General features: G+C 31.1%; 1 protein-coding gene across 1 annotated transcript; it reads left to right on the forward strand.

Moving 5' to 3' along the window:
* Positions 1 to 460: 460 nt before the first annotated feature.
* On the forward strand, positions 461 to 7,817 carry LOC127723199 (uncharacterized). The gene is made up of 4 exons (XM_052229769.1): positions 461 to 772; positions 2,588 to 2,872; positions 5,326 to 5,649; positions 7,516 to 7,817. Exons 1-4 carry the CDS (start codon positions 604 to 606, stop codon positions 7,815 to 7,817), a joined length of 1,080 nt encoding a protein of 359 aa, XP_052085729.1. The 5' UTR covers positions 461 to 603.
* Positions 7,818 to 12,479: the final 4,662 nt, after the last annotated feature.

The raw sequence follows: 12,479 nt of genomic DNA on the forward strand, positions 1-12,479 counted from the left end.
TCTATATGTTCATGTCCTTAATCAAAAGCATGCTATTCGATGGTATTCAATTGTTGCTGTTTATCATATTTGTTTTTATTTATTATTTTATCATTAATCGGGGCCATGGGTTTTGTTTGAATTGTTTTTCATTTTTTCATGTCGAAGGCCTTTATAGCTCACTTAACGGTATGGGTTTGGACTATTGTTAAAGAACGTACATTGACCTAAAGTGGATTGATTCCACTTCATTTTGGTCTCTTGTGGATCATTGACTCATTGTAAATCATACTATATCTCCTTATTTCTATATAGTATATAATAAGAAATTTGATGGAGATTGAGTGTATATAAGGAAAAGGAGACGTGAGGTATACATGAATGAGATAGCAGATATATAAAAGTTTGTTGTCGAAATAAGATTGAACATTTCATCAATAATTTACTTCGTTTTAAAATAAATCGATATTTTCAGGACCGGCTAACATACAAGCTGCAATTCCTTTATCTGTGGCATTTAATATCTGGGCTCCTGTCTTATATAGCTTTATACAGGAAAATAACCTTGTGGCAGCGAAATTTATAGAACTATATATACGAACCTTACATGTGTATGGTGTCAAAATGGATTTGGATCTTCGTCCACTTTGTGAAACGAAATTATTAGAGATGTTTCCAGAATGTATGTATTTCATTGCGAAACTTATAAGGTGTGGTTGTAACTTCACCAATTTATCAACGCAAGAAACAGATACATTTATCAACGCAGCTGTAAGGATGACTTTTTTAACTGGTAATTGTTTCCTTAACAGTGTGCGTTTTGGAGTTTTATAATATTTAATATTACAATCAGAAGGCATTCAAGACATATTGATAATACACTCTACCTAAAGATTATTGGAATTGAAATTTTAAAACGAAAAAGAAAAGATACCAAAATGTCACCCACTTTCTATAATTAATTGAACAGAATATTGTAACGTTAGTAGTGAGGACTTTTCTTCCTATCACAAACTTTAATGCGTAAGAGAGAAAGATGACAAAACACATTATATTCCTCTAGTAAAATATATGATTGATTATTTTTCAGTTTATCACACATACCTTAAAGTAACTTGTACTAAAACAATAGCACGAACAGCTGATAAAACAGTCAAAAATGTTTTTTACGTATGTTTTTTTATGGTTAGATTCCAAAGATTACAAATTCTAGTATGTTCATACCAACAACTTGTACTTGGGAAATGATCCGAGATTATCAGTTTTTACCAATGATTGAAGTGAAACCTGTCACTGAAAACAATAAGGTTAACACTATGTTTTGGTTTCAAAAAATGCATACGAAACTTTTCAAAATTTATTTTATATCTGCATCCACTTAATGTTCAAACACTAATATTTCTGTTCTCATGACTAGTATACTCGCACCCAAAATTTCTCTGATTGTCTAAACCAATATAGGTTTGACTTAGTCCATGCATTGTTAATCTTAAACGAGATTGCCTGATTTGTTTAGATTCATTTTGTTTTTGTGCTCCACAGTGAGCAAATCAAATCCATTTCTATTTTAGAAATAATCCATAGTCGTATTTGTTTAATCTAAAATTATGTCCTGCTGTCTTTCGCCCTTCGAATCTGGGTGAGCATTCATTTTATAAGAAACACATTGAGCTTTAAATGTTGCCCATACTGTGAACTAGAAAACAAAAAACAAAATTTAAAAAGAAGGGTTGAGGTCTAGAAAGCTACCCAAACACATTTTCATGCGTCTGTCCCAATTCAAGAACCTAGTCAGTAGTTGTCGTATGTCATATATCTTTATCTTTACGTTTTTGTAGAATTGTGTGGGTTGTTTCTTTTAAATTTATTCTTTTATATACCCTTGACGATTTAGACCTTGACATATTCTGTTAGTACCTGTCTATAATAATTGTTGAAAACTCTAGTTTGCCCTCTAGATGTCTTTGGTTATGTTTTATCTCATTGACGTGTCTACCACATCTCTAATATTTTTTAAACAGCTGTTATAAAAAACAGTTAAATATTTGAGAGATCATGATGATGGCAAGGGAGAGGATGCAGTTTGGATTTGAATTGGGTCCTATAAAAAAACCTATCACAGATATAAGGCGTATAACTTAATAGCCAGATGCGCGTTTCGTCTACATATGACGCATCATTACCGCTCGAATAGAAATTAATTCATTGCTGATAACATATTTCAAAATTATTAACCTTTATAGTGATACAAAATTAACCACAGAATTCAACAACAACAATATTTAATGAGAGACCGAAGAACACATTATTTCTCAAATGTGCGGTCACGAGTTGAATACCTTTATATATTTAAGTATAATATTAGTTATTGTTTCATTGAATTAAATTTTAATGAAAATAAAGTAAAAATTTCAAAAAATTATATCTTTTTTATTGAAGAAAATTTTTCTTGACAACGGGTTGACAGCACCTTTCGTTGTATGACGTCAGTAGAAGTAAATTACAGGATTTGTTATAAAGGTGACATATCATTTTTTGTTCGACTGGAAAATCACGGAATGTCGTTGCAACCAATGTTAAAGTATATGTTTTACTTTATCTCTGAAAGGTATATCTGACGTGCTTAGGGATATATGTCTTCACTTACATGCTGGACACAATAGGAACATTACAGACTTTAAAGGAAACTCTGGTCTTCACGTTGCTGCTGCAGGAAAAATAGTAAAACCAAATATAGCTAGGAATGATGTTATTGAAATTTTAGTTAAAACCAATATCAACCCACATCTAAAAAATAATGATGGAAAGCTTGCCATAGACCTTCTTCCAACAGAGGACAATGTATCAAAGAGAGACCTCCGGGAGTATATGAGACACATGATTGATTTTGAAGGTATGTGACGTATAACTTCTTTAAGTTAAGAGTTGAAAATTATAGTAAATATAGTCATAAGGAAATAACTTTTGGTCATTAAACGGTCTTCAGCGTTGATAACAATGAGTAAAACTCATACAGAATATTAAGCTATAAAAGGGCCCCGGCATGACAACACGTGAAATAATTCAAAAGAGAAAACCTGATTAATGCTATCAACAATGTACAAAAAGCATATCATATATGACAAAGTGGAAACAACGACAACCAATGAATGGCAGGCTACTGACGTGGTACAGGTAATTAAAGAATGGGGCGGACGTTTGTCATTATAGTATTGCCATGCTTCAGACTATGCGTATTAGATCGCGTTTATAATTTCTTTGTAATTGTTAAATCGCCAAAAGTGATGTATGATTAATTTTAAGTAAGGAAAAGGGAAATGGTGGGTTTAGAACAAAGACATTTTTCATGTAATTTTTTCCTACACTTTAATGAAAAAAAAAGATACTTAGTGTTTTTTTTTATATTTAAAGAAAACAAACATACATTTATAAAGCAGTATCAAACAATAGACAATAATTTCTAACATCCTCCTAAATATGTCTGTTTGTCAACATTACACATTTGATTACTCGTCTTTCTTTTTTTATTTTACTCTCAACTGTGTATTAGATTGTATCCAGCACCATATATATATATATATATATATATATATATATAGAATAGTTTTATTTTGAACAATATTGATGTAATTATCTTGACGATAACATCGCTTTTTGAGAACAATTTGATAAAATTTTTATAGGTTTTTGTTATAACGTTCGAGGTTATAGAGGAATAATTCTTCGGTTCGAATCACAATGGTGATATATTTTTCCATCTTTCAATGTTCTGTTAAAAAAATAAAAAAGGAATTAGAATAGAATATGAGATAGGACACAGATTTCACAAAATATATGAGATAAAACAACCTATATAGAGAGACAAATACAAGTGGATTTTAAATTTTGCATACTGGCATTACAAAAATGATTGGGCAATTATGATTATGTTAATGATGAAGAATTGATGGATGGATTTTAAAAGTTAAATGTACAATGACAAATACTAAATGTATGTCAGAATGAGAATATGTTAATACAATGTATGGTATGATGATAAATTCTTCTTTTTGCTCGACCTACACCTAAGTCGACTTTTTACACACGCCAGTTCACAAGATAACAGCTCGCAGCAAGATATATCAACCTACTGGATACATTATTCTGATTATTAACTGTTAGTACTGAATGTTGAATAGATATAAAAAGATGTGGTATGAGTGCCAATGAGACAACTCTCCATCCAAGTCATAATTTGTAAAGTAAACCATTATAGGTCAAAGTACGGCCTTCAACACGGATCCTTGGCTCACACCAAACATCAAGCTATAAAGGGCCCTAAAAAAGACTTGTGTAAAACCATTCAAACAGGAAAACCAACGGTCTAATCTGTAAAAAAACAAGAAACGAGAAACACTAATGCATAGTAGAGAAACAGCATTTTCAAGCCTTTGCTTTGACCCGGCTGGGAATCAAAACAAACAACATCCATCGAGTCGAGCACGTAACCATGAAACAACCGATCCACTATACACACACTATTACCAGCTGTCATTACGGCAGATTTGATAGTATCTGGGTACACGATTGCCATTAAAAAACAATTGTTATTTGCACACACATATTTTTGCGACTTACGACAGGCTTCTATCCGTCGTAAGTTTATAACAATATCTACAACACCTCGAAAAATGTTATTTCTTTCGTGAATACAAATTAAAACTAACGAGATCGTAAACCTTACCTTTCGAAAGTCTTTACTATATTTTGTATCATCTGTTTATATTGTCACTACAATACAATGGATTTTGCAATCGTGTACACAATATTTTTTTTAACTTTGTTACTTTTTAATGCCACTTGACGTGAAGCAACCAACAATCAATCAATCAGTCAATCTATTCTAATTATTGCATCTGCAATTGTATTACATATAAAAACGATTAGAATAGATTTTTCTGGTTATATGGATACGTTTTATCAAAGTCATTTTATTTAGAAGACAAAATAATTTTAAAAGATGGTGTAGATTATTTCTGCAACGCATCGACTTACAAATCATTAATTATTTTGTGATAGTGGTGTAATTTTTGTTTTGTTATAAATTGGCCGTTAGTTTTCTCAATTGAATTGTGTCATATTTTTCATGCCGGGACCTTTTATAGCCGACCATAAGGTATGAGTTTTTCTCATTGTTAAGGCCTACTGTTACCTATAATTGATTACATCTACTTCATTTGAACTTTGTTGTATAGTTGTCTCAATGGCAGTCATACCACATCTCTTTATTTTTATATATCTTATTTCTTTTTCATAACAATGAGTTCGCATTCTCTCATGTCATCAAAATTTATATTATTTTCATAGATGTGACGACATTAGTTCATTGTCAAAGAGACTGCTCGACAGCAACAAAAAATAAACCAGAAACTTTTGAAGTAGTAAAGCCAAAACTGCAAACAAAGCAAATTTATACAGACGAAGACCACACACATAAGGATGAAGATAAATGTAATACATGCCAGGAAACATTTGATAAATGTAAAACCATTATCTTAGAAAATCCATCTGTGGCATTCAAAGATCTGTTTAGGGTTTTCAGGTTAAAACACAGACATTCAAGACACAAGGAAATAGTGGAGAAATCAGTGCTATTGATTTCTGACTTTCTTGCTGAAATAACAGATTTCGGTAAGTACATTTGAATATACTTTTGATCATGTGACAAAAATGGCATTGAAAAGGCCATTACATCTTTCACATATTTTCGAATAAATGAAAATAGAAGATGAATAAACGTCAGAGAGGCGTTGTTACAAGACTTATACTATCATAAGCACAATGTCGGTCTCATATTTGATCTTTTATCCATCCTTTATAAAATGGTATATTGCGAGAGACATACACATGATTTTGATGGGTTACAGTAAAAGAAAAAAATCTTTTTGAATGTAGTATGAACGTTAAACCAGAATATATAGATTGTTTGCAAAAATGTAGTTTATATTCTACTATTTCAAGAAAATATAATCAAAGTAAAGGTCATCTTGATTGTTTTCATGTTACATGCTATACACGCAAAAGGGACTTTTATGTAACTACAAAACAAATTTAAAGATAGTATTTCGACAGAAAAAAATGCAAAGCTCTTGATGATTGAGAAAATAAAAAATAAAAATAGGGGATCGCCTTACTCATATTCTTGCTAGAAACAAAATACAGAAGGTATGATGAAGGTTACTTTTTTGATTCTCAAATTTAAAAATATTATAATTGTTTCAAATCACATCTACAAGTCATTACTCTATCAGAATTCATTAATTTTTAATTTTGTCTTCCATATTTGTCTTAGGACTTCAAACATCTTACATTAAATGCAAAACTAAAAATAAACTTCCAAGATATGCTTATTTGAGATCTTGTCCGTATTATATAGAGCCATTCCACAAAAAAAAATGTTCTTAATGCTGACATAAACAACGATTTTAATCTGGGTAAAGCCTTGGCTCATATTTAATTTGGAGAAAAGTTATGTGTATAATGACCATTTGAGGTCACATATGTCAAGACAAGTTTTTAGCAACATAGTGGCGCAAAATTAATATCTCTGTACTCAAATTGTCAAATCACCCTATTAAAAACAATTCTATTTCGAAAGATTGAAACATTTTATTAGCCTTTGCATATATCTTTCATTTTTATCTTCTAATTTTACTAATTACTTATTTCAGATGCCAGGTACATTGTCAAAGCTCTTACCATACTCCCTCCTTTATAATACATTCTTTTTTAAAGTCTAAATTATGTATAAAGGAATTTGTTTATTAATTATTTTATATAAATCAAACCTGTATTTCGTTTTTAAAAGGTTATTAACATAAGATAAAATCGAATGACTATTCCCATTCAAAATTAAAAGTCCCACATAGATATTGCATTTCAATTTCCATTAGAAGAAAACTTGACCAATCATTAACAGTTGTTTGGCAGTAAACTCCCTAGCTCAAATGTTACCATCACATCAACATATTGTTTATTTTTCTGTAGTGAAAATTGTAAGTTATGCCAGTACGAATAAGCTACAAATTTTTAAGCTCCCCGAAAAAATTGGGAACATATAGTTATTGCTTTGTCCATCCGTCCGTGTGTCCAAAACAAAGATATAGGAAAGGAAAAGAAGCCTATTGATTTTATGGTCAACAGGTCAAAAGTCAATGTCACTGTTACTGAAAATCAATTTTATTTGAAAAATGTTTCCTATGGTAACTTATGTTTTCCTTACTGGGTTTGGATGAACCTAATACAGATAAACAGGTGCTGCAGGCAAGAACACATTTATATAGGTAGACAATTAGCAGTTTTAGTACACGTTGTCACTCTTATCATACTAGTGTTTAGTTTCCTCGAAATGATAATGGTTTTTTCTAAATAAATGTGCAGTTTGGGAAGTAATACTTGTTTTTAGACATAAAAATAACATTAAGGGTAACGAAACGCGCATTTCGACATATCATTTCAGTAAAGACCATGTTTTATAAATGATATTTTTGCTTTCAGAAATTCCCGATGAATTATGCAGAATTGCACAAAAAACATTTGATAACTTGATGAATGATTTAATAAAGCGAGAAAAATGGAAACAAATATATAAACTGGTAACAAAGCACAATAAGGTGCATGGCGAGAAAAGTCTTTGTGGATTTGCATCTCAAATACGTTTAGAAAATGTGATAAATGATTTTCCAAACGAAATGTCTTCAAACCTCATGGAAATGACTATAGACTGTTTTATCCGAAATGGATGTAGAGTGGACCAAGGTACGTTATACGTGGGTGAAGACATGCAATGGTCAAAATGATTTAATCATAATGGAAGTATTTTTTACAATAATCTTTTTCGAGTACAGAACAATGATACAATTTATTCTTTAACGTGTGTATGCATCTTGGCCTGTATGATGCGAAATCACTATTAGTAGATAAGTATTTTAATATTTGGCAGTATCATTTGTGATTGTTCTGTGTTAAATTAAACCACGAAACCCTTTGACATTGCTTCTCATAGTATACAATCCACATATTCACTCTCAACAAAAATCAATAAAGATTCACTTCCTTTAGTACATTCATTTAATAAGTTAAAAAAGTAAGAAGTAAACCAAAGATGAAAATGACACCCATAAATCGAACATCACACAGTATCATAACAAAGGAAATAGAAAGACGTCAAGACTAACAACATTCCAGAAAACTAAATATTGAGTAAAACTCATATAAAACGATGTGGTGTGATTGCCAATGAGACAACTATCCAACAATGTAAAAAATACTCTCATAATTTTCCCGACAAACTCATTGTGAATACGTAAACATTTTAACATTTAAAATTTAGACAACCACGGAATGCATCAATAAATGTGTTATTAATCTTTTCTGGAAATAATACATAAAAAAACTGGTGCAATAAACCTCTCAATGATTACAATTTGTCAATATATAAAATAACTGCACGCCTAATATATTGTTTTACGAATTCATAATTGTATTCCTTATTTACAAGCAAATTAGGGATATTATTCCATTCCTTCAGTGATGGAAATAATAATTAAATTATACAATCAAAAGCATTAAGAGTTTTACATGCACTGTTTGAGATTTTTGGTGAATGTGTACTACCGTTTGGCTTGAAATGTGTTTAGACATTTAGGAAATGTATACTTAATTTAATCAATTTTGTTTTTTTTTCAAATTTCTTTTTGTTAAAAACATAAACAGGTACGGTAGAACCCAATGAAGCTAAAATAAACCCATCGTATTGTTAATTATATGAAAAAATGTATAGCCAGCAATAATTAGCATATAATGATTTCATACTCGATGAAAAGAGGCTAACATGTAGATACGACATTCGGAAAAGAGAAGCGAAAGATACCAGAGGGACATTCAAACTCATAAGTCGAAAATAAACTGGAAACGCCATGGCTAAAAACGAAAAAGACAAACAGACAAATAATAGTACACAAAACGCAACATAGAAAACTAAAGACTGAGCAACACGAACCCCACCTAAGACTGGGGTGATCTCAGGTGCTCCGGAAGGGTATTCTTGAATCTCTGACACACGAATATGACTTCACTTTTACCATTTTTCCAGAAAGCTAAAATGCATCAAGCGTATTGCTTAATTTGATAAAAAAAAATGGCAATGATTAGCATTTTATGATGTCATAAAGGAGGAAAAGGGACAAACATTGAAGATATGACAACTGTGACACAATTATAAACAACTTGTATTATTCCTTATAACTATGTAATGTAAAGTATAAAAATGTTTTATGTTTTTTATTGAATTTTTAGGTGGCAAAGTTTGTATTGAAACTGCTCTTGAAAAAAAGCAGTATCTCTTGCTTCAAATACTGATCTGTAACCATCATTGCGATCCACAGTATTTAATCATAGATTCCTGCAGTTCTCCTATTCATTCTGCTTTTATTCTTGGATTAAGCAAAGACCCGGGTTAGTATATTTGTTAGATTACATATCTTATATGTATCACGTCATTGTTAGTAGAAAATATAAAAATGCAAAAATTCAAAATCTTTTCATTTTACTTACTAGTGCATTGTGTCAATATAACAATAAGGATATGTGGTAAGATTGGCAATGAGACAAATCATCCACCAGGGACCAAGGGACGATGATATAAATAATTATAAATCACCATACGGCCTTTAACAATGACGAAAACTCATACCGTATTGTAAGCTAAAAAGAGAAACAAACGGCTTGATATATGCTGAAAACAAAAAAAATGAAAACACATGAGCTCTATGCATCGACAAAAAGATCTTTCAACATAAATGTTTTATGACATTTTATATATCTGAATTGATTTTCTATTTTGGACATATTTGGGGTGTAAAAATCACTACTATTTATTTCTAAAAGATTTTGGTAAACGTTTACAGTAATTTGGTAACTTAAAAAGTTTAATAGTTATATACAGATTACGTTGAATGAAAAGTCATTACAGACACCGGAATAGCGAAGGAGGTGGGAAATACTAGTATATGCACCGTAAGGAGGGACAAACAGAAAATCATCGCTCTAATAGGGAAATTGACAATAGAAAACGAAAAATCTTGTATAGAGTTTCCAGTGTGAAACAGAAATATCCAAATGTACATACGTTTACATGAATGATATATAAATCAATGGGCTGTAAAAAGGCAACGCCGTAAAAATATGATTTGATATCCCCATTATTATAAGGCTTCTACAGGTACAGCTGAACTTCCAAACCAAATCTTTGCATTTCTGAAAGAATTTGGCAATGTTATAGTCAATTGTGATAACTAAATGATTTAATAGAATGAACACCGAAACTGCTTTGACATCGTAAATTAACAATTCATTCATATTGAGTTGTTTTATGGTCACTGATTTAGTTGTTTCTACAACCGGCACGAGTTATTTTAAGGGAAATACAAAGGGTAGATATTCTAAGGCTGAATGCTGATTATTCCTTAATTTCAAATATTTTCAGTATAAATAAATTTTGCCGCATTTTAATACTTCAAGTCTTGTTATAAGCATGTGTATGCAGTTAAAATTTGGGGACAGGAGTATGAAACTTTGGAAATAGTTGAGTATCAAAAATGAAGGTTAAACTTCATGCATCATTGTCTGAAATGGGCGTCCTCAAATCAAATTATTCAGTTTAAGTGAAAAATGCAACTGAACCAAAAGAATTAGAAAAACTTTAGGCCAACCAAGTCGACAAGTACCTGACGAAAGACACTGTGATCGTATGGTGCGTTTGACATCTGAACTAATATAATATCTAACTCGATTGTTGTGATCCGTCCCTTTCTTATATCGAACCAACGGGACCGTTACATTTAAAGCAAACGCTTTTCAATTTGACTATTTTTACATTTCATTTTGTCATGGAATTATGATTTGATGTCGATCTTGTTTTGGGCAGAAAAAAAGATTATAATAAAAGTTCTTTCATTATATTTTTTCCACAGCGTGGAAATTCTAGCTCCTGTTATTTGAAATGTTGATTTTTTTTAAATTGCACAGTCTTTATCTAATCCATAATTTATTCACTTCAACCGTATGTTCATTATTGTAGACCCATTGATTAACCCTAAACTTTGCAATTCATATTTTAACAATTTCTCAACAATATATATATATATCTTTTCCGCAAGTTTATTGTTTTCTGTTTGGTATGAGATTAATAATTTTTAAAGATCCATTTTGTTACATCTTGTGAACCCTTTATTTGGCAATCGCCAATGGCAGTCAGCAGGGTTTAAGAACATCAGTTGTTCGACCTGTTAGTCAAATGCGTTTTGTTAAAATATACTTTTTCACTTTTTTGGTCTTTTGGAAAATGTTGTTTGTGCTGTATTTAGACCCCTCTACCAAGAAATTTTTCTTGCATGCACACGTATAAAAATTGCGGTTTTTATCCAACGTAATCATAGGTTTGAACGTCGTTTTCAATTTAGACTTGTTTATATTTTTTCGTTTGGGCTTGTATTATATTTTCCTACGGGTTCATATGATCCGTTCATCCTATTTCGACTCTTTAAAATTCAAGAGTCTATCCTAAATTGAGGTAAATTTTATGGCCTTCCAAATACTGTTTCGATCCCTAACATCACTGAAGAGACATTAATTGTCGAAATCCGGATATGGTGTACTAATTTTTGCACCTTTTGTTTGCGGTATACCATCTTTTCCGCAAGTTTATTGTTTTCTGTTTGGTATGAGATTAATAATTTTTAAAGATCCATTTTGTTACATCTTGTGATCCGTTTATTTGGCAATCGCCAATGGCAGTCAGCAGGGTTTAAGAACATCAGTTGTTCGACCTGTTAGTCAAATGCGTTTTGTTAAAATATACTTTTTCACTTTTTTGGTCTTTTGGAAAATGTTGTTTGTGCTGTATTTAGACCCCTCTACCAAGAAATTTTTCTTGCATGCACACGTATAAAAATTGCGGTTTTTATCCAACGCAATCATAGGTTTGAACGTCGTTTTCAATTTAGACTTGTATATATATATATATATATATATATCAGGTGTGATTTTTTCGTCTTTAAAACGCGGTACCAATGTGACAAGGTTTAACTCTTTTAAAATCTCATCCCTTTAACAAACGATAGCTACAGATTTGAGCCGGGTTTATAGTAATTGCGGAGAAGCAGATCGGAATCAGTTATGACGTAGACAGTAATCGTTCTTATCATAATCATGTTCATTGAACATAACAACGATGAAAGCACATCATATAAGGACGTTTTGACATCATATAATGAAGTAAACCGAACCACATCATATAATGTTACAAGCACATAATATAATGACACAACCACATCATATAAAGTTGTTTGCACATAATATAAGGGAAAATGCACATCCTATACGGATATTTGCAAATCATATAAGTATATGTGCACGTCATATAAGGATGTTTGCACATCATACAAGTTTATCTGCATATC

This window comes from Mytilus californianus, unplaced genomic scaffold, assembly GCF_021869535.1.
Source record: "Mytilus californianus isolate M0D057914Y unplaced genomic scaffold, xbMytCali1.0.p SCAF_1, whole genome shotgun sequence".
Lineage (NCBI taxonomy): Eukaryota > Metazoa > Mollusca > Bivalvia > Mytilida > Mytilidae > Mytilus > Mytilus californianus.